The sequence below is a fragment of the Hevea brasiliensis genome, chromosome 1 (assembly GCF_030052815.1).
Source record: "Hevea brasiliensis isolate MT/VB/25A 57/8 chromosome 1, ASM3005281v1, whole genome shotgun sequence".
Classification (NCBI taxonomy): Eukaryota; Viridiplantae; Streptophyta; class Magnoliopsida; order Malpighiales; family Euphorbiaceae; genus Hevea; species Hevea brasiliensis.
In genome coordinates, this window is record NC_079493.1 from 1772197 (window position 1) to 1799902 (window position 27706).

Sequence of the window (27706 nt, forward strand, 5' to 3'; positions counted from 1 at the left end):
ATATAATAATAAAACACAAAATTACACAACAACTTAAGCATGAAACGGTGAAATTACCCTTTTTGTACTATACAATAATGAAAATCAATCATCATCACTATCATCATCTTTATCGTTTTCATTTTCGTCTTCGTCTTCATCTTCCTCTTCGTCTTCGTCTTCGTCTTCATCTTCCTCTTCGTCCTCCTCCTCCTCCTCCTCATCCTCTCTACTCGGTTGCACTAAATGTTGCAATTCATTTTCATCTAACTCTACTATATGATTTGAATCAAGTAGCAAGCATGGATCATCAAGTTCAGTAGTTGGTAAAATTTCTAAAGGTCGAGAGATATCATCTTCTTGGTAAGCGACCTCATCAGAAGTAAACCCGTTATCACTTATATCAACCACCTTATGAATGTTAAATGTGCTCCTAGCTTTGGTTTTGAATACTGCACACCAATCACCCCTTGTTTTATTAATTGCAGGATATTTTGTGTAACACACTTGCTGAGCTTGATGGGCTAAAATAAATGGATCATTAGAGGCAAGCCTTGATTTGGGATGAATTTCTATAAGCCCATGCTGAGGATGAACTCTTATCCCTTTATTAGTGTCAAACCATTCACATTTGAAAAGAATTATATTGTTTCCTACTCCAAAATACTCCAACTGTAGTACCTCATTCAACAAACCGTAATAATCACTTTCATATTCATTGTAACAACTTCCTTTCACCCAAACACCACTATTCAATGTTTTTCGATCTCTACCATAATCATGTGTATGAAATTTAAAACCATTCACAAAGTACCCCTTATATGATTGAACTGTACGTCCAGGGCCTTGAGCTATTTGGTAGATGCGCTCTTCAACTTCATTCTTCTCTACATATTCTTTGAACCAATTTGCAAAGTCTTGTTCCCGCAATTGTTCCAATTGTTGGTCATTGATATCTGGTATTATACCTCGTAAATGGTCATCAAACATCCTACACAATAATTTGATCACTTATATGTTGTATTTCATTAATTAAAAAGAGGACACATGTTAGTTAGGAATACTTACTCAATAAATGGTTCGATCTCTTGACAATTCAACAATACATAAATATGAGCAGCAGAATACTCCTCATTTGACATGATCCTTCTATGCGGTATTCGACCAAAAGGTCGACCTGAATGAGTGAAAATTGAAATGCGCCCCATTGGTTCAATGTTTCCCCCATCATCATTTCTTGGAACTTTATTTAATCTTGTTGGGATTTGTGGCTCAAAGTAATGAGAACAAAAGGTTGATATTTCCTCAATAATGTATGCCTCGACAATTGAACCCTCAACCGAAGCTTTATTTCGAACTTTTTTCTTTAAGTCAAAAAGGAACCTATTATTAACAAATTTGATTGTTATTTCATCAAGAAATATATATGTGAAATAAATAAAAAAAGGCATTTTTGCAATATTTACCGCTCGAATGGATACATCCAACGATATTGCACTGGTCCACCTACTTTGGCCTCATAAGCAATATGAATAGGCAAATGCTCCATTGAGTCAAAGAAACCCGGTGGGAATATCTTTTCTAACTTGCAAATTGTTTCAATAATGTTTTTTTCTAATATCTCAATATTGTCCACAAATAGTATAGTTGCAGTAATGTCCCTAAAAAAAATGACTAAGCTCAGTTAATGCATCCCAAACTGCTTTAGGCAATATGTCACGAAATGCGATTGGTATCAATCTTTGCATCAATATGTGGCAGTCATGACTTTTCAATCCAAAAAACTTACAGTCCTCCACACTTACAGCCCGTGCAATGTTGGAAGCATATCCATCAGGCAATCTCAAATCCTTTAGCCACTGACAAATTGTTTGTTTTTGTTCTTTATTCAAAGTATAAGTGGCTTTAGGTTTGTATACTCTACCATATATTGCACTAAGTGTAATTCAGGACGCTTGCAATAAACTTTTAAGTCCTCTCTTGCTTTGGAGTTGTCCTTAGTTTTCCCATTCACATCCATAACTGTGTAGAATACATTGTCAAACACATTCTTCTCTATATGCATCACATCTAAATTATGCCGAATTAAATTTGAATTCCAATATGGAAGCTCCCAAAATATACTCCTCTTGACCCAATTGTGGTGTGCACCAAATCCAAGTATTGTTTGCTTCCCACTAGTTGTCCCAAATACAATATCAGGTAGTGAATTTGCCCGATTTTGTATAACATCACCAGACAAATGAGGAGGGGGTGGACTCCTTTCTATAACACCTTTTTTGAATTTATCTTTTTGTCTTCTGTATGGATGGTTGAGAGGAAGAAATTGGCGATGACAATCAAAGAATGATGCTTTCCCACCATGTTGAAGAACAAAAGCTTTACTACCTTCCATGCAATACGGACAAGCCAATTTTCCATGTGTGCTCCATCCGGATAACATACCATATGCAGGAAAGTCGCTTACTGTCCATAAAAGTGCTGCTTTCATATGAAAGTTCTGCTTAGTATGAATATCATGAGTCAAAACTCCTTCAGTCCATAACATTTTCAACTCATCAATCAAAGGCCTCAAGAACACATCCAAACTCTTGCCAGGGCTTTTAGGAACCGGAATCACCATATTCAAGAACATATAAGGTTTTTTCATGGCCATCCAAGGAGGTAAGTTATACACTGCAATTATTACTGGCCAACAAGAGTAAGGATTAGAACGTTGCCCAAAGGGATTGAATCCATCAGTGCATAATCCAAGACGAACATTCCTAGGGTCAGATGCAAACAAAGGGTAAGTGCGATCGAAGTGCTTCCATGCCTCACTATCAACAGGATGTGACATAGTCCCATCAGTATGTTGGTTAAAAGCATGCCATACCATGTGCGCTGCGGTTTTGGATGACATAAACAACCTTTGAAGCCTAGGAATCAAAGGCAAGTAACGTAACACTTTAAATGGTAGATTTTTTTATCGAGCCGTACTTGATTTCCTTGGCTTATACTGAGGGTGACCGCAAGTTTTGCATGATGTTCCATCACTGTTTTCTTTGTAATATAGCATGCAATTGTTGACACAAACATCGATTTTTTGATAACCAAGCCCCATAGTTGACATCATCTTTTTCGTGTTGTAGAAGTTGCTTGGCAAGAGATTACCTTCTGGTAGCATGCTCTTTATTATTGATAATAAATTGTCAAAACAATTATGACTAATGTGGAAATCTGACATGCAATTTAATAGTTGAGATACAGCTGATAAGCGTGTATGATTATTGCAACCTTCCCATAAGGGAGCATCAGCATCATGTAACAAGCCATAGAAACTTGAAGCATTTGGATTTGGTTCCTCTTGTTCAAGGCCCATGAAACAATTTCTCACTCCAGCCATATCCTCATCAAAATTCATTGCTTCCATAACCATACTTCTATAATTATTTGTATCAGTTGGTTGAGTCATATCATCAATCGAAGTACTAGAAGTTGGTAAAGAATTAAATTCAGATGTGAAACCTTCACCATGCGCATCCCACTGAGTATATGCCCCAACAAATCCAAATTTATACAAGTGATAGGTGACATCAATTCTTTGTAGGTATTTCTTGTTCTTACATTTAGAACAAGGACAACGAATCTTGTCATTGGAGACAAGATCTATTTGTCCATAGGAAAATTTTAAAAAATACTCCACCCCAACCTCAAATTCAGGATTAAGGAAGCCATTGACATCTAATCGCTTATACATCCAACTACGATCTACAGACATGATATATATTTTCTGAAATTCAAACAAAAGTGGAAACAATAATTAAAAAATAAAAAATAAATTAGCAACAAAAAAATAGAGGGTTGATAATATATTTGGATTAACACAAATTGAGCATTCATATTTATATATATATGTATGTGTTTGGTGAATTAGGAACTTTTGGTGAAGTAGGAAATTAAAGCAAATCTACTTATCACTTAAGCTAGTTTTGGTGACAAGACAATTTAACTAAAAGGAAAAAACATATTAAGTTGTAAAATCTGTCTTTATGACATTTATATACAATTAAATTTACTTTGTAGTGTGTGAAGAACATATCACAAAATTAATTAACAAATGCAATATGACATTATGACATGACTCCCTGCTTATATCAGAGAAAGCTCATTGCAAAGAAATAGTTAAAAGGATAGTATATAATGTGAAGGCACATCAAATAAGTATAAAGGTGTAATTTAACTTTAAGTCTAAATAAAATAGGCTAAATCTAAAGTCCAAGGAGCATGTAGCTAGGGACACATCTATTTAAATGCATGCATGGTAATTAAGTGTGGAGTTGAAAGATATTCTAGGATGTCCCCCCTAATAATTAATTAATGAACAAGAAGCACAATTTAATTTATTAATTAATTAAATGATGCCGTAAGCAAAAAGAAAATAAGCCTCTATTAATTACAAAGGCATAAATTTCAAATTAAGTTGTGGAACATGTGTCTTGCTTAGATTCATTGTTATTTATGTGTTTCTATGTAGTATTAATTTCTAGGCTGCTTTCTGAATGAATAATATATTATTTATTCATTCAATTATTATTTTTTTTAAAATTGAAAAATTAAATAATTTGATAAAAGAAATACAAGTTCTTTAATTTGAAAAATCATTTAAAAGTCATCCATTCAAATTGGACAGCATCCATAAGCTCTTGGACCGTAACACTTGTTTTTGAAAAGACAATAGACAGATACATTTAGCTTTCAATGCTTTCCATGCATGATGGTTCTTTTCTCTTTATTTCTAGTCTCCACGAAAGAAAGAAAGAAAAAAAAGAAAGAAAGAAATAAAAAGAAAGGTGTGATTTGGTAATGGGTATGGGTATGTTGAGCCATTAAATATTTAATACTTTTTTCTTATATCTGATCAATAGGTAATAACATATCTTCTCGTGTCCAAGCATAAACATTTAGAACATAAAATTTATAGAAACTAAATTTATAGACAGCTCAATATTAAAAAAAAAAAAAAGTTTGATTCATACCAAAATAAAGATTAATCTAATATCATTTAACAAAAACATACTGAACTTAATTAAAACTTTAAAATGATAACTTTTAATACTTAATTTTTTTTAATTTTTTATCAAATACATTAGTGTTAAAAGAATTGCTTAAGTCTTTTTAGGAATTTTACCTAATACTGTTGTGGACAGCAACTTTTTTTTTCAATGCTTTCACAAAAATGAAAGAAATAAAGAAAAAAAAAAATAAAGGAATAGAACTTAGGTGAATCCAACACATGGACATGCATCAATCAGGCTGTCCTTACATCATCAGATATTAAAATGCAAGTGAAATAAACCTTATTTATCAGCTAGAAAAAGAGATGTAAGTGTGCACATGTATGCCAGAGAGGCAGAGACAACTAAAAAAAATTCCTTTACACATTCAATGAAATAACAATAAAGCAAAATCTAGATTACAAACCTTGTGATAGTGTGTAAGCTTTCACAAAAATGAAAGAAATAAAGAAAAAAAAATAAAGGAATAGAACTTAGGTGGATTGTGAATCCAACCCATGGACATGCATCAATCAGGCTGTCCTTACATCATCAAATATTTAAATGCAAGTGAAATAAACCTTATTTATCAGCTAGAAAAAGAGATGTAAGTGTGCACATGTATGCCAGAGAGGCAGAGACAACTAAAAAAAATTCGTTTACACATTCAATGAAACAACAGCAAAGGAAATTCCAGATTACAACTCAGTAATTGATTTGTAATTAGGTTGGACCAACTTTTCATTCTCTGTCTGCTCCTTGTAATTTTTCCTCTTTTTTCATTATAAATATTCTAATTTTATAGGGATTCATTTATAAATAGTTTTAATTCTATGTATCTAAATACAATTTTTGTAAATACTTTACTTTTCTATGATAGATATTGCATTTTCTTAAGCAAATAATGCAGTCCTGAATTATTTCTGATTATATTCTTAATGACTATTTAATGACATAATAAGCATAAACCATCTCATCAAACTCATTCAAATCAAATATAAAATGAAATTAGAAATAATTTTTCAACCTTGGAGTTGTTAAGATCATAAAAATAACCCCAGCACTTGTCCACCTCAATCCAAACCATCATCACATGGTTGTCCATTTGCTCATTCACACATGCCTTGTTCCTAATTATATTAATGTTCTCTCTTGTCATTTGCATCTTTTTTAACACAGACTAATTCTTCTCCCCTATAGTTCAAATACAAGTCAATACTTTTGAATTTTGATCCCGTAGCTCTAAATTAACATCTTCTCATATGGATACCCTCTTGTCCCTTTACGTTAATCCCTCAATTATTTAATAATCATCTGTATTTGACCATTTTTTCATTGTCTCGGAAAAATTAAAAAATACTAAGCTCATATCTCAAAAACTGCACGAATACAATACCAGACTTGAATTTTCGATACAAAGTAAATTAAGAAAAGAAAGAGAACGCAAGAAATTCGATTAGAAATCTAAAACTAAAATCAAATTACTTACCTATTGAGCGCTGAAACCAGAAGCAGGAAATTGAGAACAACAAATTACTGTCGAGAGCGCTGAAACCAAATTACTTACGGTGGTGGATTCTCACAAACGAAAAGACGGAGCAACTCCTCACTGTCGAGAAAGAGAGAAAAGAGGAAGAGTCGTTTTGAAAGAGAGGGGATAAAATGCGGCTATCAACATTAGGGTTTTAAATCTTAAAATCTAAACTTTCTGACGAAATTATTGTCCGTCACAAATTTTGTTAATAACCCGTCGCTAATTAGTTTAATATCCGTCATTATTCCCTTAAATTGATACCCGTTATTAATCCGTTGAAAATCTGTCGCCAAAAGAAATTCTTTTTGACGGATTTATTTCCGTCGCAAATTCCGTCTCTGAAACAACTGTTTTTTTGTGGTGTATTGAATTGAGTTGGCCTAAATTGATTTATAATATTTATTTTATTTTATTTTGTATGTTGGGCATTGAATTTTGGGAGTAGTTATGGGTTTGGGAGCAGTAAAACTTATTACGGGTTTCGAAGGTTTTATACTAGCCTAAATCTTAGTACCGGTTCAATTCATAGAGTTAGATCATGACATAAATAATATAAAATTTTAATTATTCAGTTATTGTTCAATGAGATTAACTGTTTATTGTTCTTATTTTATTAAAATATTCTTTTTATAGTGATTGGAAAGTTTATGTATGTGTGATTTATAAATAATTTTTTTCTCATATCTATAAATTATATATATTTATGAATTAATTATTTAAAAAATGACTCCACTCAATCTTAATTTAAGTTTCTTGATAAATTTTGAATTTTTTTATTGGATGAAATTTGTATTTCTCAATTATTTTTTTTATTATTATGCTAATCATCACATGATCTAATTAAAAAAAAAAATCAATGTTAAAAAGAACTTTATTTAACTTATAGAATATGTTTTTAATTATATGAAACAAAAGTTAAATCAATAATTAAAAATTATTAAAAATAATATAACGGAGTTTAATTCACTAAAATTGTAGACATAAATATATAGATTTTATAAGATTTCACACAATAATTATATCTTGAATGACCATGTGGTCCTCCATGGATGCTTATTTTTTCCCTTATTTTACATAATTAAACATATACAAATTCCAACTTCAATTTCCAACGCCATTATTGATCCTATTACAATAGCTATGCATAAGCATTTTGGTGTGGCTTCATTGCTGATTCTTTAGATCAACATAGTACTTATTAATCCACTCTTCAATAATAGTAATCTCAACTTCTCTTTGCGCAATCAACCACTCTGGATCAGTTTTTTCTGCTTTAAGTATATCCAAGCAATGAGATCCTGCAAATCAAATTTATCAATTTTTTCTTCTTCTAGGAGGAAGAATTTTCCAAGAAAATCAATGAAAAGAGTAATACTAAGCTTTTATAAAAGAAAAAATATCATCATTTGGATCATTGAATTACATGAAATATAGGATGAGAATAATTAATTTCTAGATTTTGTTGAAATTTAAATTTGAAATATCATTCCATGGAATAATATGCAATTTTATAATTTTAATTTTTATAATTAAATTTTAATGTACAATAATTATTATATAGAATAAATATACTTTATTTTATATATTAATTTCTAAACTCATTTTATTTTATGAACTAAACAGATAATTCTCGATATTTTTGTTAGCTAGAAAAATATAAAGATTTTCAAAGTTGAGATTATACCATTGTTTGTATGAACAGCAACAATAGTGTCTGATATGTTCTCCAATACCCTGTAAGCAGAGAGATTAATCATTGGTAAAAAAAAAAAGAATTTTCAGTGGTGGATTGAAATTTCGTTGCCTAATAATATTGATCAGTAATGGATTAATGATAGAATCATTGCAGGTATATTGCCAATTCATCGCTAGTCCTTAATTAATGAAGATGATTTCAACAACAAATTAAAATCAGTTGTTGATGTTCAATTTTTAATTAACTATAATGAGCGATGGATTATTGTCATCGCTGAAAACCTCATTGTTGCCATTTGCGATGACTTCAATCTGTCATTGAACGTCTTTTTTTTTATTGGAAAGGAAATTATTAAAAATAAATAAATTTAGGAATCTCTCATGATTATTTCCTCAAATAATAAAAAAAAAAACCCATTGATTAATTTGTTTTGAATGTGTCTGTTTAATTACCCGCCAATGCTGTAAGGATCTCTGAGTCCATTCGAGAAAATGATGTTGCTACCGAATCTTTGAAGAATGAGTTTTATATTCTGCAATTGACAAAGAAATATATGCATATAACGTCTTGATATAGCACTCTAATTTAAATTATTAATAAAAAATATGAAAATAAAGGTGGTAACTAAATCAGATCATTCTGAGTTTTGAGTTTATTCAGATTATTCATTGTGTTGCCATACATAAATTTTTCAAATTATATTTGGGTAAATATACAGATTGCAGGTTTGGAAGAAGAAGAAGAAGAAGAAGAAGAAGAAGAAGAAGAAAGCAAGAAACATACAGGCCCTCCATAATAGGTGGTGACCCAATGAGGCCGAGGAAGAACACCGTACGTGACCTTACAGTACTGGAGGTATCTGCTGAGATTGGAGGGATGTGGTGGGAACATGGTGTCATTGCCAATGCCCATTGGTGCCACCAACTCACTACATGTCTACACAAATATAAATTAAATATAAAATAAAGGATATTGTTGTGAAAATTATGGTATATACATAATATCATCAATAACTAAGTTGCAATGCAATAGAGAGACAAAACTAGTTCATTCTTGCCATAATATATATCAATTACTAATTAGCATATAATTAATTAGAAATAAATATTTTAAAATACAAGTGTGTGTATGTATAACTAATTACGCTAAGTAGACACTTCTATAACAATTCTTATAAACATTATGAAAATAAAAATCAATAATTATTACTTTTTCAATATTCTTAAAATAGTACTTAAAGCATAATAATAATAATAATATAATAATAATAATATATGCTATTATTATATTATTAGATTTAAAATGAGTTTGAATTTAATATTTAATATTTGTGCAAGTTTTAAAACATACCGGTTGATATAATATTTTAGTAATTATAATCAGATTTATAAATATAGTTTATGATAAATTTTAATCAAATTTAAAATAAATTTGAGTCCTTATAAGATAATTTTTGTGGATATTTTATCTGTTGACATCTTTACGTGAGAAGTAATTTATGATTAAATAATCCATTAACATGTTGGATTATAATTTTTAAATTAAATTTTTTAAAAAATATTAATAATATTAATATCTTAATATTTAAAAAAATATTAATGATATTAATATCTTAATATTTAAAAATTTAAATTTATATTGAATCATTATGTTATTTAGTTATTATTTTTTTTATTTATAGTAATACAATAAATTTTGTAAAATGATGATATGTTTATTTTTATTTAATATATAATTAATATTTTAAAAATATTAAGAAGATAGTTATTCATTTATAAATGTATTTCAATTTCCTATATTAAATAAAAAATATTTATAATAATAATATTTAAAGTTGAATATTTTTAATATTTTCATATAAAATTTAAAAATATTGTTAAGTTATTGGTAAATATAATCTAATAAATATTGAAAGATTGATTCTAACAATAAAAATGAGTTTATTAAATTTATTTATTTATATTAATAAATGTAATATTTAATTAATTTTTAATGATTCATTAATGGAATTAGTGATCTATCAAGCTTGGCCATGCGTATACCAGTTTGTGAAGTCATTATTTTCATATAAATGAAGTGCCTTGTAATTCATCATTGATTTACCTGCCAACTCCATCCCGGACTTGATTCAAACACGTTAGGAAATGCATTAATATAGCAAGAGCTGTTTCCTAGATAAGTAACAAGACCACCAAAGATTTTGCTAAGAGTATCATTCCCAGAATTGGTGTTTCCATCTATGGCTCTGCAGATCATATTAACTGGATATGTGGATGGCTCATTGTACTGAGCAGCATCGCAAAACAATGCGTTCAAGTAATCTTTGAGCTCATCAGAATCCTTCAAGGGACTATGACAAGAAAAGAAAAGAAAAAAAAATTCATGTAAAGATCACAAAGTATTTTAATATTGATCCATAAAAACATGTCAAAAATTAATGTTATTACTTGCAAGTCTTGAATTTCTTGCTGAGGATTGAAAGGCCATTGGGTTTAGAAGCAATTTCATCAATTTCTGTCCATGATTTTCGTATTGTTTGGTAGCAAGTCTCACTAGCTTCCTGCAAAAGGAATTCATAACTAATCAACCCTTTTTTCACATCAATATTTAGACTCTTTCAAAAGCTTAATTAAGAAAAATTTAAAAATGTTATGTAGATTACTCTGAAATCCTTGGAAACAATAGAATAGTAACCATCCTGTGGGCTGATATCATGAAAGTAAAGAATGGGTGCTGATGAGGCCAAAGCTCCAAGGGCTACGTGAGGGTACTTAAGTCGAAACCATGAAGCCAGCACTAGGAACACCAGTGAAAAAACCAAATTTAAAATAAGATAAAAAACCACATATTTTATTTATTGCTTGTGAAGATCAACAAATATGTATGCAGCAGTGACGTACTTCCACCATATGATCCTCCAATGACGATAACTGGAGAATTTTCAGCATGCAAATTTTTCTTGACATGAATGATAATTTCTGCGTAGTCTGCAATAGCTTGTGCAGAGTTGAAATAACCACGAATGCTTCCATTTTTCAAGGCTTTTTCCGCTGATCCAAATGGGATTGATTTCCCATAGTACCTGTGCTGATGATATAAAAACAGAGATACTGTTAACAATCAATGCATAAAATATATAAATCAATTTATTTTTTTGATAAATCAGATAATTTTGTTAATAATATCTCAGCATGGAATTGCAAACAAAGCTGAGGTCATCAGACCTTTGCAGGACATCTGAAACTACAAATATGTCGTGCTAAGTAAAAAAATCTGGAGAGAATACAACTATTATATAAAGCTTAATTTTAACAGGAAAATCAATACATTAGTAATTAATTATACCTCTCTGTAAAGCAGAAGAGCATTAAATCGAGCAGCATTATTGGGGAGAAATCCTATAATAGGAATATCATCGTCAAGTGATTCTTCTGCACCAAAATGCACAAAGATAGGTGAACTAGAATTAGCACCACCCCAGTACTTGGAGTTGATCATATATCTTTGTTCAAAGGTGTCGTAGCTTTCAGGCCTGAAGTTGAAGTGATCAAGTGTTTGGGTGTAAAAAAATGTCTCCATATCATCATTATCATCAGAAACTGATAATTCAGACACAATATCAAGGTTTCTTGAAATTCTTGGTCCTATGGGACTAAGCCTAGGAATATTAAAGCGTGTTGCATGGACACTTGCAGAGATTAAGAGATTAAACAGTAAGAACAGTATCAGAAATATTGGAGACATCATGAGGTAGAAATATGCCCCAGCAGCCACTAGAATATTTTTTAAGGTTTTACTTGTGATTTAAGGCTTGTACAAGGATGCACTTATATAGTAATAAAGACCCTCTGTGGTGTACACTGGGAAAGATATTATACATACAAAAATCCAATTTGGATAGTCTAGTCTTCTCTCACAAAATGGATGGGCTCCAGTCCCCATGATGAGACTGATCACACCACTATCAGTCAACTGGTACATATTAGTCAGTCTTTTTAAATCATTATTTATAGTCGGAAAATCTGCTCAATTATTTAAAAGTTGGTGTCAAAAATTTAAATTTCACAAATTTAATTCAACAATACTAAAATCGTAGTTAAAGTTATGAATGATTGAAAAAATATTAAATTCCACCAATATACAATATTCATTAATATTAATAAGAAAAATTATGATTAAAAATATGATCCTTGAAATAGTAAAATTTTGATTAGATTCATAAAAACTTAATCGTTCAACTATTTTAATCTTCAGACTATTCAATCACACCCAATTTAAAACAAAACAAATAAAAATGAGAATAATTAGTGATTAACATGTTTACTATGTGATTTTATAATTATGGTATTAGTGACTTTTTCTTAATTTTTAAATAAAAGAATAAATTTATTACTTAAGAAGAATCCTAAATAAGAACAGCATACAAGAAATTGGGAGGTAATAGGCGTTCGCAAGTGTATGTATAATTAATATAATTATAAGTAGAGTATCATTTTCACATATATTGTCTTTAAGTATCGAAATTTATTTAATTTTATTAATATTTAGGCTATTGAATCAACTTGAATTAAAGAACTTAAAAGATAGCTAAGAATAAAATTAAGCTACAATAGAACTAAAATTAACTTCAGTTTAAAATTAGATAGCCAAAGTAATAAAAATTTTAGGTAAAAACCAGTTAAAATAAGGTTAGGAGATATTGATTTTACTTTACTCAATAATTAATCAAAATTAATTTTATCTAATAATCAAATTTAGCTGCTCTTAGAAGAGTTAATAATTAAAAATACTTAACAATTCCTTTATGGTCTTATCAAACCTTTTAATTAATAAATTTACCCTTTATTTCTCAATAGAAAGATAATCAATCAATTACAACCTTAAAATCGAATATTATTTTTAAAAACCCCATAGAATTAACCTTAATTGGTTTCCGCTCTAGTTAAAAACTTATGATAGTTGCTACAAATTTAGATTAATAATCTTGCTTACCAACAATAAATTACAAATCCAAAATCATTCAAATATTGGCTACAATACCCAAAAGCATTAAACACCATATAACAACTAATAGCAAAAGCAGAGAAAATTAAATCAAAATTATTTTAAAATTAATATTTAGTCAAGCTATGTTAAAATCCCTAACTTAACAATTTAGCCACTCATTTTCTCAAGTTTAAACACAAAATTCATTGAATAAGAATTCAAAGTCATCTAACAAGAGTATAACAAAATAACATTAAAGATAATAAGAGTAAAGACAAGAAAACTCTATGAAGTGCATATTGGGTGTTAGAAGACTGAAGGACGTCCCCCCTCTAAACAAATGGAAATTAAATTCCTTAATTAAATCCTACTATGGACTCTTCCTTTCCCTTTCTTATTTGTCCGATGCTGATTGGATGACAAAAAGAGCTACCGGAGACATCTCCCAACCAGATTGGGCGCCCCTCATGATTCTCATAGCCTCTTGTGCGCCTTCTTTTAATCTCATAGGTGTTTGTGCGCCCAACTCAAATCCCATAGCCTCTTGTGCGCTTTGCTTGATTCTCACAGCTAGCCATGAAATCCTTTGATATTTCACAAGTGCTTGTGAGATGTTCTGCCTCTATATGAAATTCTCCATTTTTTTATCATTCTTTATCATAAACTCTTGCATAAAAGAAACAAACTTCAATTAAAACAAAAGAAATTAACTTTTAATTAAATTAATCTAAGAAATACAAATAAAAATTAACTAAAAGTCTAAATATTTAGATAAATTAATAAAATTAACACTAAAAAAATACTTTATATAGGAAGTTCTTCCTAGAAAATGAGACTAGCATAAAGCAAAGCTATCCTTATGATTAGGCAACCTTAATTATTTAAATAAGATGTGCACAGGAACAGACGTAGAATTAAATATGAATAGACTAAAATTTAAATAGTCATATAATTATTATAATTAATAAAAACGTATAAATTACATATATAATCAATAATCAATATTCATTATTTTTTGATAATTATAAATTTTATTTATTTTAAATAACTACTAAAAACTTAACAGATAAGTTTTTTTTTTATAGACAATAATCCAAGGATTAATCGTTATTAATAAACGAGTTCACATCCCATTTTATTAATCAAGAATTTTTTATTTTAAATTAACTTAATTTATTGCTTGAATAGTCTAAATGTGACCTTACGCAATACAGGAACAGTGCCTCTAGCACTAGGGCAAAAGGTGGAGAAGATCAGATTAAGCAGAAGGACGTTTGGATGTGATATAATGTTCAAAGGTTTGAATTTGTTGGAGGTGATGGATCTGTGCGATAAGGTCTATCATAACCAATCATTTGTCAGTGTTGTATCTTATCTAGTGTATCGCTTAGTTAGACTTCAACTGTATCTCGAACGCTACCCCGAATGCCTCTTATATAATGCGTGGTTCTCGTTGCGTTTTAACGGTTAAAATTATTTTTTTAAATAAAAATATTATTTTAAATATTATTAAAAAATTAATTTTAAAAAAATTATTTTAATATTTTTATAATTAAAATTTATTAAATTTAATTTTAAATTATTTTTTAATATTTTTTAATTAATATTTTTAAAAATAATAATTTTTTTAATAGTAATTCTAACATAATACTAAATAGATTTATAATACTTTTCAAGTTTAAAAAAATAATTTTTGAGAAGTCATTTTCTCCGATACTCAATTATCTTCGATCTATTTATTTTCTTTTAATTTGTATAAAAAAATCTTGAATTTATTTGTTTTAGATATATCAATTTTATTTATTTCACGAAAAAAATTTTTTTAAATATTTTTTACTTTTTTTGATATTTTGAGATACTTAAAAAATTAATTGATAAAAAATATTTTTCTGATAAAAAAATAAATTATTTTTTATTTTTAAAATTTTGATGATATTATTAAAATGTGAATTGAAATAAATATATATTATTAATATAATATTATAATTAAATAATTCAAAAAATATTTTTTAAAATATTTTTTTATATATAGATTATTTTTTATAAAATAGATAGGGCCATAATTGAAAAAAAAAAATAAAATTTGTCCCATATGGTAGTGGCGTCCAATATCCACTGAAAATTGATTGCTATTTTGAATAGAAACAAACAGAAAAAAGATAAGGTTATATAGTCTAAGCGTTAGGCTAAAGTCATTGAAGTAATGTGTCCATGTCTCACCATCACTTTACACTAATTTCCAAAATTGCATTCAAAGGAATATTAATATATCTCCACTTTTGAAATTTAAAACCAATTTTCGACTAATAATTTTATTTACCCACGTTAAGAATATTGCATTAAATCAATAAATGAATGTGAGTACTTTGAGTAAACTTTTTTTTTTAGATTGAATGGACTTCAAATTAAGTGAAATTCATTATAAAATTATTCTTATAACATTTATTTATAAATTTAATTTTTAAATTGAGTATTTTTTGAAAATAATAGAAAAGAAAAAAAAAACAGCCAATCGAATGAAATTTAAAAATGATTGACGATTCTAAAGGGCTACTATTACCACGAGACGGTCCAAGATTCCCTTGAGCACTTTGAAATGACAAATATGAAGGCTGGCTTAGATTCTAATGATAAGTACTTAATATACCCGAGGAAATTCCAAACACACGTGTGTGCGATATGTGAAACCTCAGTCAAAGCTTCCACCAAATGTTTCACGATTAAATTGACAAGAGGAAATTATTAAAAAAAAAAAAAAACTTTTGCTTTGAAATTTATACAATTATATTTTATATTAAAAAATTATTAATTAAATTTTATATTTTTTTAATTCACAAACGAAAACGTTGCATTGGCTGTCACATTAAATACCACGTCCTATTAATATTAAAATATAATTTATAAAAATTAAAAATATAAAATTTACTTAATATTTTAAATATTTAAACACATTCAAACTTCAATTATATTATTTAAATAATACTTAAATTCATTTAAATTATATATTTTAATTAATAATCTTAGCTAAATATATTTATAGTTAAAAATTTATTAATGTTAAAAAATTACAAAAATTTTTATATTTTTAATTTTTTTATAATTATAAATCTTTTACTTTTTAATTTTTATCAATTATACTTTACTTTTAATATGACATGACATCTAATGTGTTAATTGATGTAGTGTGTCTGTTCATGAATTAAGGGTTCAATTCACAATAACGTAAAATTGTACAATTAAAAAATATAGAGTTTAATTAGTTTTTTTTTTTTAACATGAGACATAATTATAAAAAATTTTAAAAGTACATAACTTTTTTAGTAATTTTCCCAATTGACAAATCATCTTGTTTTTTTTTTTTTTCTATTAAAAATCATCTTCTTTTATCATTAGCCCTATTTCAAAATCTAGCAAATCTCAAGTAGAGAATCTCCAACTCCATTTATATAGGAAGAAAAAACCATTGTGGCCTTAAAAAACAAAAAAATGAAAGTCGTTCATGATGGTAAAAATTCTCATTGCATGTTGGAGATTTATGGCGGTACATTTTGAATAATAAATATAGAGAAAATTTAAAATTTATTAAATTTAATAAAATCAATAAAATTAAAAACTTTGAATTTCAATTTCATAGATTTATATCATTTATCTTATTTGATGTAGAGATTAAATCCATGAATTTGAGGGGCATTTTTATAATGAAAGAACTATTGGAAAATAATTGAGAGATTTTACAAAGTCCAACCTAATTTCAAAATGAGCTATTGATTCTTGAATTTTGCTCTCTTTTTCCCTGAGAAATGAGTAACATTCGCGAGGGGTATGCACTATTTGGTTATAACTAAATAATTAAATCGATTTCCGATAAGAATAAGTTTAGTTTGATTTTAATTTTTATTAGTAATAATAAAATTTTTTGATTTTTAATTATTGATTAGATTATTTTTTTATTTGATAATTGAAATAACTGAATTTTTATTAATTAATATATTAATTATAATTTTATTAATCATATATTATTTATAATTATTATTTTTATGATTTTATAATAATATTTAACTTATAATTCTTATTTTATTAATATTATATTATATTTTTTATTTTTTATAAATTAAAAATTGTAAATATATTTTTATTAATATTTTATTAAATAATTAATATATAAAATATATATTTTATTTTTTTATTAATTCAACTACAAATAATAACCTGCAAAATATTTTTAATTTTAATTAATTTTAATTTTAATTTGATTTGATTTAATTAATATTTTTAAAATTAATTAATAATTGAATTAGTTAAAAAGTTTAATTTGATTTGACTCAATTATTCAAATGCTCACTCTTACCGGTAGCTAAGGAAAAAGACCACACAAGCTTAAGGGTGAACCTGCAATAAGCTGTGGTGCAATCTCATTGGCCAATCAAGCCTGTGAAGCTCAATTTAATTGGGTTCATTTGGTATCTTTTTATCAGCCCAGCCACAGATGCTAAAAGCAACAATCAGGGAAAAATTAATTTGAGCAATACAAGCCCAATCCGAAATTCAATTCCATTCCAGCGGGAATGAGCTTTTGTCCCTAAAACATGATAATTAAGAAAATTGATAGCTAAAATTCTAGGCATGTGGCGTTGGCAAAGCAACCAAGTTTTTGAAAATATCTAGCAATTAATTATTAATAAGCTGAATAGATAACTAGCAATATTATATTGAAGTGGTTAATTTCTATCCCTTGTTTGCTCCATCATCACCCTTCTTCTCACGATCAATCATTTGCTTTATTAAATCCAACACTTTCCCTCGATAATCAGTTAGCCATTGAGGATCACTTGGCTTTGCTGCAAGTAAATCCAAGCAGTGAGATCCTGCAAAAACAAAATCACATATGCTCATGTTTAATTTAATTGAACAATTCTGTCTCTGATACTTCTAAAATTGACCATGCATACCATTAGCTGTGTTAGTAGCAACAATACTGTCTGATATGTTCTGCCGCACCCTGAGATTAATTGGCAAAATATATATATATATTTCTGTTAAATTTGGTAGATCAACATGCTCTAATTAATTTACATATAATTAATTAATATATAACTACCATACGCAAATGATCTAATTTGATTTGACCCTTGAATTGGAATTAAATCAGTGGTCTGTGCCCTTGAATTGGAACTATGAAAAAGAATTTGACCCTTGATTTGATCCTCTTTTTAAAAAATAAGAAAAAAAAATGATTATTGAAATTATATTAAAATCGAAATCAAACTAAAATTGGAACTAAAATTCTTTAAATTGGACTAAAACTATAATTAGAGCCATCGATTTCGAATCATCTTTGAACTGGACCTATGTGGTTCCGTTTAGAATCTTCTCAAATGCGAAGCAAAATCACTGGTTTCAACACGGAATTGATACATTGGCAGGACTACATATGTGTGTACGGATTTTTATCACCTAAATTCAGAATGTAAGGTGAGATTCACTTATTAAATATACGAGCCTCATATATTTGTGTTTCAAATTTATGATCAATCGAGCTTAGATAAAAAATTTCCTATGCCTATATCGAATGTGTAATTTTGGTTTACCCGCCACTGCTCCAAGGATCTTTCAGTCCATTGGAGAAAATGATGTTGCTGCCGAACCTTTTGAGAGTTTTCTTTAAATCCTGCAGTTTTTCATCAAATTGATCAGTGGAAGAAAGAATCTCACGCAATTTTTTTTTTTTAAATCATAACAAAATAAAAGGAAGAAAAAGAGAGAGAGAGAGAGAGAGAGAGAGAGAGAGAGAGAGAGAGAGAAATGCATGTATACATGGCCTCCATAATAAGTAGTGACCCAATGCGGCCGAGGTTGAACGTTGTACCAACTCTTGCAGCGTTCACTCAAGCTATCTATGTTGAAAGGATCAGCTTGAAACATTGTATTGTTAGTGATGCCCACAGGTATCACTAGCTCACTACATCTCTATTTCACACAAATAATAATTTAAAAAAAAAACTTCAAATTATTTATTTCGTCGCAATACAAATAAAAATGATTAGTGTACTGAGCTGTTTAGAATATGAAATAAATGAAATATAAAAACTTAAATAAAGTGTCTCGCTACAACACTGTAGCTGTATCAAATGATTTTGTTTGCAAAATGGCATCTAAATTCTGGAATTCAAAATGCATTATTAATGATTATATATTACCTGCCATGTCCAAGCATTATCTGCCTGGGATGGTGTTGGATTAACATAGCAAGATTTGTCGTTGCCTTCATAAGCAACAACTCCTGCAAATATTTTTCCAAGAATATCAGTTCCAAAAGAAGCTCCATTTATAGCTCTGCACACAGTGGAAACTGGATATTCTGGTGGTCCATTGTATTGAGCAGCATAGCCATACATTAATTTCAAGTAGTTCTTAAGCTCAGAAGAATCTTCTAATCCTCTAAAACAAGAAAACCCAATAATGAGATCATTGATAGTTAAATCTGAACAAGAAATATGGATAAGGATGGGTAAATTGCAGCAATAATGGTCACTAAACTAATCATTAAATATTAATGTATTATAGTTAATTCTCTAAAGATCGCAAAAGTAAATTGATTTAATCAATTAATTTTTTATGAACACAATCGTTTTGATAATTAATTTAGTGAAACTGATGCAATTTATCAGATAAAAATTATGTTCTATACTGGCAAGTCTGGAATCTTCCGCTGAGCATTGAAAGACCGCCGTACTGAGAAGCCATTTTATCAATAGCAAGCCAGGAATCTCTTATAGTTTGGTAGCAAGTCTCACTAGTATCCTGAACAAATCCATAATCACATCCTTTAATCATTTTGTTGAAGGATTTAACAAGCTAAGATAAAGAAAAAAAAATGATAATAGCTCACTCTAAAAATCTGCGTGACAATGGAGTGGTATCCATCCTGTGGGGTTATATCATCAAAGTAAAGAATTGGAGCAGATGAGGCCAAAGCTCCCGAGGCAATATGGGGATATTTTAATCGGAACCATGCCGCAAGCACTGAACAATCATCAAGAAAAAAGAAAACAAAAATGTAAGAAATCAAAGAAACATCAAAGATTTTCAGGTCAGAGTTATGATCTGTCTGCCTTAATAGCCACAGAAAAATAAGAAGGATTTAACTGAAAATTAATGGAATGTGTTCTTAATAATCACTTACTTCCCCCATATGATCCTCCAACAACAATCACTGGAGAATCTTCTGAATTATATGTTCTCTTTGCATACATAATGATCTTTGCATAATCTGCTAGAGCTTGAGCAGAGTTGAGATACCCAAGAGTGCTTCCATCATTTTCTTCAATTAAAGAAAATGGATTCGATTGTCCATAATATCGATGCTAATACAAGAAAGAAAATATACATTAAACCAAGATCAATGTTCACTGTCAATAAAATTAAACCAAAGTTATCTAACAACAAGATTAAGAAGCAAGAACTAATTATGATTTACCTCTATATATAGCAGAAGAGCTTTAAATTTAGAGGCATTGTCAGTGAGAAATCCAGCAGTAGTAAGATCCTCATCAATTGCCTCTTCAGCACCAAAATAAGCAAAGATGGGTGCAGAAGAATTTGGACCACCCCAATACTTAGAATTGATAAAATATCTTTGTTTGAAAGTATTGTAGCTCTCAGGTCTAAAGTTGAAGTGATCAAGTGTTTGGGTGTAAGAGAATGGTTCAAAGTCAACTGGAATTCCTGAGTTTCCTATTTTCCTGAAAGGAATTAACATTCTTGGAATGTTAATTGATGTTGCAGTAACAGAACTTGGAACAACTAGTGACACAAGTAGAAGTGGTAGCCATTGAAATAACAAGAAAACTATGGAGTTCATGGCCACTTTAGGAAATATTTTTTGCTTCAATGTCTATTGCAACTATATCTTTATATATAACTTTGGGAAATTCTAAATAGATTTTTTTTTTTCCTTTTTAAATAATTAAATTTGGATAATACATATCACTCCATAATTAATGGCAAGGCTAGTCAAGTTCAGAAATCAGAAGATAGAACTGGGAGCAAGTAGAAAGACTAGAACTATGAGAAAAAGCTAAAAATGAAGATGGTGTACAGCTGCTTCCTTAAAATAAAAATAGTTGTAGTATTCTAGAAGAAAACATTTAAAAATTCCTTAATATTATCTTTGTGAAAAATGACATTATTTATTTAAATAAATTTTTATATTTAAAATCTTATTTTTTGTTTAATATAAAATTTATTTGTAAATTTTATTAATTATAGTCAGCTCAATTTTTAGCCTTACTATTTTAAAATATATTTATAAATTCTATTAATGAGTTTGCATATGTTCATGTGTGTTACTATTTTAAAATATATTTATAAATTCTATTAATGAGTTTGCATATGTTCATGTGTGTCTAAAAAAGGGCCCTACCGGGTTCGAACCGGTGACCTCTTGATCTGCAGTCAAATGCTCTACCACTGAGCTAAGGACCCATATATTAAATTGTTCTATGAGTTATTATATATCATAAAAAAATAAATAAATAGATCCATCTTCAGATAAAAAAAAAAAGATGCTGGTAAAAAAAAATAATAATAAATGCACCTTCTTTAATTAAATTTTATTTTGAGTAGTGCTATTTGTTTATTCTTTTGGAAATTAAAATACATTAATTATTTTTAAATTTTATACTTATTTTTATTAAATACAATAATTATTTCTATAACTTTTTATAACTCATTTAAATTTTATCATCTCATTTTCTCTCTTGATTAAGTGGGATAAAAATAATTTAATTAAATTATAAAAAATTTTATTATAATTTAAATGATTTAATTAATTTTTTCATTATGATAAAAAACCTCAAATAATACGTAAAAGTGGAGGAATGTAGTCTTTGATAATCTCTTTTCTCTCCCTTCCTTGTGGGTTGTTTTTAGCGGAAGCTAAATGAAGTGTCTCCAACGTCCAAGTCAATGGTGTGTGGTAAAGATTGGTCATAGTTCATAAATTCCACCACATGGTATGCATCTTGAACGTCTAGCCCAAATTTCTGCGTAATGCATGGCCATAACATAGCCTAATTTGCCATGCACAATACGTAACATTCAGTCAGTTCATTATGCGCTGCTGATGAGCTGGGCATTGTTTCAGAGTTTCTACTTCTTCTCTTCACTTCCCATCAAGGAAATAAAAAAAAAAAAAAAAAAAAATCTTTTTCATTGTATTGTTAGGTTTTGTTTCATTCCCCAAATTTCTGCACAATACATGTGATAATTAAGTACTAAGACAATGTGGTATAGGGTAGCTCTTCAATATTTGGACATATATATATATATATATATATATATATATATATATATATATATATATATAATAGAATTTGTGATAATTTCATAAATGTTTTTTCCAGTAAGGGGATTCAGTAAGTGGAGACTTAGCCTAAGTTTGTCTAAGTGAGGGATATGTCTTTAGCCATTAAACAAACCAAACTAAGCATTTTCATAAATATATTATGTGATCTAGCATTTTAATTTTCGTTCAATGATATCCTGAACTATTTTCCATTGGACTGCACTCATAGCTGTTAAGGGTTCATTGACATTCTATTAATGGTAGAAGAGATTTTATGTGGTTGGACAATAAAGTCTACGTCGGTAGACAAAATACAAGAGAAAATTCCATTATAATAATAAAAAAATGTTATAATTGCTCATAACTCTCCAAATCCCAATCTATCTAAGTTCTCACAATATGCTCAAATAAGTAAAATTTACAATATTTATTCCTATTAGCCCATGCCATTCCTACTACTCTATTCTTTATAATTTTTTTTTTTAATGGGATCATATTGTGGACTTTTTGAATCTTATCATAATCAGACATATGAATACATATTCAAAATTCAAGCCAACAAAATGCAACTGTTATTGAAATCTGACTAGGACTCCATTTCAAATTTCGTTATATGTTGGTTACATTTTGGTCTCAAGAAGTATCTGAAATGAAGATTATTTTAACAGCGTTCTACTTGGTGGAAAGCTTGGCATAGTACTCAGCAATCCAAGCTGAAATGATTTTGATTTCTTTGTCTCTCTGTGCAACCAACCAGTCAGGGTCATCTGGAGTTGGGGAATACAAGTCCAAGCAATGTGCTCCTAATTACATTAAAAATCTCAATCAAAATCTGTATAAATAACTAGAAAATTCAAACATTTTCCAAGCAAAAGAAAATATATACCATGTTCTGTATGCACTGCAACAACACTGTCTGATATGTCTTCTAAAACTCTGTGGTTGATTTTTCAAAAAAGAAGAAGATTAATGAATGTATTAGCACATAACAATTTGTATATCAAAGAAGTAGAAATTTATATAGTTCTTTACCCTCCAATGCTATAAGGGTCTCGGAGTCCATTGGCGAAAATGATGTTGCTTGCAAAATTTCCAAGTACAGTTTTTACGTCCTGAGGATTTTTGTTATCATAAGTCCTGTTATGTTCTGATTTTCTGCTGTTGGAAGAAGCTTAGGAAGAAGAAGAAGAAGAAGAGGAGGAGGAGGAGGAGGAGGAGAAAAGCGTACATGGCCACCGAATTCTGTTGTCATCCAATGAGGCCTAGGCACAATACCAAAAACATCTAGACAGTCTTTGATGTAGCTCTTTATATCAAAAGGTTCTGGTGGTTCGAACATAGTCTCATTACCATATCCGATTGGCAATACAAGCTGAGTACATGTCTGAAAGAAGCAGAAAAGAAAAAATTCTGTAGATATTTGAAGAAATGGATATCATGGGTTAATGATTGCTTTAGATATACCTGCCAATCCCATGCACTCTTGTTGCTTAGTTCATATGGAGATATTTCATGGCATGAAACCCTTCCAGGATATCTACTTTTAAGACCTGCAATGATTCTGTCAAGAATATCAGTTCCTTCTGGAGCTCCATCAATGCCGCGGCACATATTCTCTAGTGGATAATAAGGAGGATTGTCGTACTGAGCTGCAACAACATACACGAGTCCTAAGTAGTCCTTGAGCTCTTGAGACGTGTTCAGAGGGCTTGAAGATGGATGCAATACAACAAAGCCTAATTTTAGCAGAGATTATAAGCATACAAGTAATCTATTCAGAGTGGTGCGTGCGCTAGCTCTTTTTATTTACCTGCAAACATTGAACTTATTGCTAAGTGTCATTAACCCGTTTGGTTCAGCTGCTATTCTATCAATCTCAGACCAAGATTGTTTTATTGTGTTGTAACAACTCTCACTGGTATCCTGCTCCAATCAATACAAATACAGGATACATAAATAGAATCTTTAGATTCTACAAATACTAAGTCATGAAAATTGACAGTTCCAATTTATTTGGCTAAATTCTTACTCTAAAATCCTTGGTGACAATAACATGGTATCCATTTTGTGGTGTGATATCATCGAAGTAGAGTATAGGGGATGATGATGCCAGAGCACCAATGGCAATGTGAGGATATTTTAGACGAAACCAGGATGCGAGCACTGATCAATGACAAGAACAAGAAAAGATTAGTCCGAGCAGTGGCGGATGTACCATGTTTTTTTTAATGATAGATGCATTTCCGAAAATGGGAGGTCAATTGACCTTCTTTTTATTAAAATTAATCTTGATCCCAAGAAAGTATTTTATGTTGATCCTAGGAAAAAAAAATTTCTAAATCCGCCACCGATGCCAAGGCCACAATTTCCCAACAATTAATTAACAAAATGTTGCAGTATAATTAACTTACTTCCACCATAAGATCCTCCAACTGCAATAGCTGGACAACTTTCTGCTGACAGGTTCTTCTTAACATTTGTTATTACCTGTGCATAATCTGCTAAGGCTTGTTCTGAGCTTAGGTAGCCAAAGGTATTGGCATTTTGAAATGCCTGATTTTCAGATCCAAAAGGCATTGATTCTCCATAGTAGCGATGCTGCAAAGAATTATATCACCGTTGCCTGTTAGTCCAGCATCAGGAAAATTATTAAACTAAATATGCAGATGAAAACCTGTAAAACTAAAACAGCTTCCATCAAGATCATATGAATAAAGTCAGTACTCTTACCTCTATATATAATAGCAAAGCCTTAAAACAAGCTGCAAGTTCAAGAATGAAACCATCAACATCATATGTTACATCGTCCTCTTCACCAGTATAAACAATGATGGGTGAGCTAGTATTTGCACCACCCCAGTATTTGTAATTCAATATATATCTCTGTTGAAATGTAGCATAACTCCCTGGTTTATAGTTGAAATGATCTAGTGTCTGTGTGTAGTAATGTATTTCATATTCTGGTGCAAGATCAATAGAGGGCTCTCTGGTAGGGAATCTTTTCAAGCCACCTAATCTAGATAATTTCCTAGGATGCACTGCAGATGCACAAACTGTTGCAAGCAGTAGCAATGCCAGCCATAGATGAAATGAAGGCAGTGCCATTGCAAGCTATGAATCTTCTTCTTTTCTATCATCAAGTTTAAATAGGTCATCTAAAAGTCCTTTCTTGTCTTTAGCTTTTGTAATTAATCGTGTTAATATGATTTAATTTTCTAAGCACCATTTGCCCTTTCAAAGATGATTATGTTTGGATTATAGCTTCTTGTTAGTCAAAATTTTAAATAGCCGGCTAAGACAAACGCCATTCAAAAATGTCGATTGGTATATAACAAAAATATGAGTGGAGAACAAATTCTCAATAACGCCATTATCATTTGCATACTAATCCATTTAGTATTATAGGCTTAGCTAATGTTAGAGAGGGAGAGAGAGCCCTTATCGAATGTATTAAATTATATGTTGATTTGACTTATTTGGATGAATTTTAGATGAAAATTATTATATTTTTTGATAGAACCCGTCAAAATTTTAAATGATGTATCGGTTAATAGATTGAATGAGTGTACATATCTAAGCGTAAATAAGTCTTTCCCATCAAGTTAATTACAATCATTAATTTATTGGACTAGTCTTGCTTCTTCAAATCAATATTACTTGTCTAGAAACAAGGCTGATTGAATCAAAATGAATGATTGCAAGTTAATGATAACATAAATAAGCTATATGGAAGGAGTAACAAGATTCAAAAGAACAATGAGAACCTAATGATACATTGCACATCTTAGTCAGAATCTAGTAGCCAACTATATAGTTCAGACACTTAATTACAACGGAATTTCAGACATCTGCAAAACTCAGTCAAATAGAGTTTGCAGAAGTTTTCGATCTTTTAAAATATAAACAATAACTTATACATCATTTGCCTACATATATAAACTTAAATATCATTTGTTAAAATATAAAAAAATGATATGACTTGAAATTTTGCCTTGCTATAGTTTAGTGATTTGTAGGCTCTCCCTGACCCTAATGGGATCTCCTCCAACCATAAACTTTTATCTATAAAAAAAAATTAAAAGAGCTTTGAAAGAGGTGATGGGGGGGTCAACACCCAAAGAAAAAGTTGCTTATCAAAAGAGAGAAAAAGGAAAAAAAAAAAAAAAAAAAAACAGCCTAAGCTTTATTAGCTAGTGAATCTATACTGTAATTAGCCTCACGAAAAATATGGTAGATCCTCACTTTCCAAGTGAAATTATATTTACGAGAAATGGCAAGTCAATAAAATATGAACACACGTATATATAAGTAGTCGCCAGTCTTGCTAGAAAGTTTCGCATAGAGTCTGCAAGTAAAAATGCAATAATTTTGATCTCTGTCTCTCTATGCAACTAGCCAGGCAGGATCACTTGTTGCATTAGGACTTAATACATCCAAGCAGTGAGCACCTATTTACCAATAACAAGCCCAATTCAATACCTAATTAGCTAAGCATATATAATAATATATATATATATATATATATATAATAATTCAACCAACTCGATGAATAGTCTATAAAGCTCTAAGGCCTCGAGTTTGAATCCCAATACAAAAAAAAAAGGGAACTATATATACCATCATCTATATGTATAGCAACAACACTATCTGATATGTCCTCTAAAATTCTGCAAGTCAAGAAATTAGAAATAATGAATGAAGATTATTGAAAATGTTAATGTGAATAACATTGGTGGTAGAAAATAAGTTCAGAAATCAAAAGTTCTTGGGGTTCTCTTTTACCCTCCCGAGCTCCATGGATCAGGCAGTGCATTGGAGAAAATAATGTTGCTTGCAAAATTCCGAAGTACAGACATTATATCCTGAAGATTAGAATATAAATTTTCCAAGCAAGTCAATTTCCAAATTGCTAGAAATCCAAATCTCTGCATGAGAGAGGAAGAAATTTATTAAGAAGGATGAAGATTAATAATTGAGGAGCTTACACGGCCACCAAGTTTTACAGGAACCCAATTAGGCCTTGGTGTGATACCGAAAGCTTCTTGGCATTATTTTGTGAAGTTGTTCAGATCAAAGGGTGAGATTTGGAAAATTGTATCATTATTATCAACCCCATTAGCATTACCATC

At 29.5% G+C, this 27706-nt stretch overlaps 4 protein-coding genes and 1 non-coding gene across 5 annotated transcripts; all 5 read right to left on the minus strand.

Moving 5' to 3' along the window:
* Positions 1-84: 84 nt before the first annotated feature.
* On the minus strand, positions 85-2857 carry LOC110659477 (uncharacterized). Its single transcript, XM_058152654.1, has 5 exons — positions 1946-2857; positions 1765-1838; positions 1446-1640; positions 1048-1362; positions 85-970 (listed from the first exon to the last, which is right to left on the minus strand). The coding sequence occupies exons 1-5, from the start codon at positions 2855-2857 to the stop codon at positions 85-87; spliced, it is 2382 nt and encodes a 793-aa protein (XP_058008637.1).
* Positions 2858-7611: 4754 nt separating this feature from the next.
* On the minus strand, positions 7612-12033 carry LOC131173795 (uncharacterized). The gene is made up of 9 exons (XM_058136197.1): positions 11591-12033; positions 11146-11332; positions 10908-11041; positions 10693-10805; positions 10349-10595; positions 9029-9181; positions 8698-8777; positions 8234-8283; positions 7612-7847 (listed from the first exon to the last, which is right to left on the minus strand). The coding sequence occupies exons 1-9, from the start codon at positions 11990-11992 to the stop codon at positions 7714-7716; spliced, it is 1500 nt and encodes a 499-aa protein (XP_057992180.1). The 5' UTR covers positions 11993-12033; the 3' UTR covers positions 7612-7713.
* Positions 12034-17816: 5783 nt separating this feature from the next.
* On the minus strand, positions 17817-21098 carry LOC110673327 (uncharacterized). Its single transcript, XM_021836433.2, has 9 exons — positions 20709-21098; positions 20415-20595; positions 20121-20254; positions 19920-20032; positions 19429-19669; positions 19046-19198; positions 18820-18899; positions 18181-18230; positions 17817-18096 (listed from the first exon to the last, which is right to left on the minus strand). Exons 1-9 carry the CDS (start codon positions 21090-21092, stop codon positions 17957-17959), a joined length of 1476 nt encoding a protein of 491 aa, XP_021692125.2. The 5' UTR covers positions 21093-21098; the 3' UTR covers positions 17817-17956.
* A 545-nt stretch (positions 21099-21643) lies between these two features.
* Positions 21644-21715, minus strand: TRNAC-GCA (transfer RNA cysteine (anticodon GCA)). The gene has a single exon. It is a non-coding gene; the product is annotated as a tRNA-Cys (tRNA).
* A 1534-nt stretch (positions 21716-23249) lies between these two features.
* On the minus strand, positions 23250-25682 carry LOC110673333 (uncharacterized). The gene is made up of 9 exons (XM_021836440.2): positions 25308-25682; positions 24989-25175; positions 24607-24740; positions 24388-24500; positions 24042-24285; positions 23806-23961; positions 23610-23689; positions 23464-23513; positions 23250-23380 (listed from the first exon to the last, which is right to left on the minus strand). The coding sequence occupies exons 1-9, from the start codon at positions 25680-25682 to the stop codon at positions 23250-23252; spliced, it is 1470 nt and encodes a 489-aa protein (XP_021692132.2).
* Between the last annotated feature and the right edge of the window lie 2024 nt (positions 25683-27706).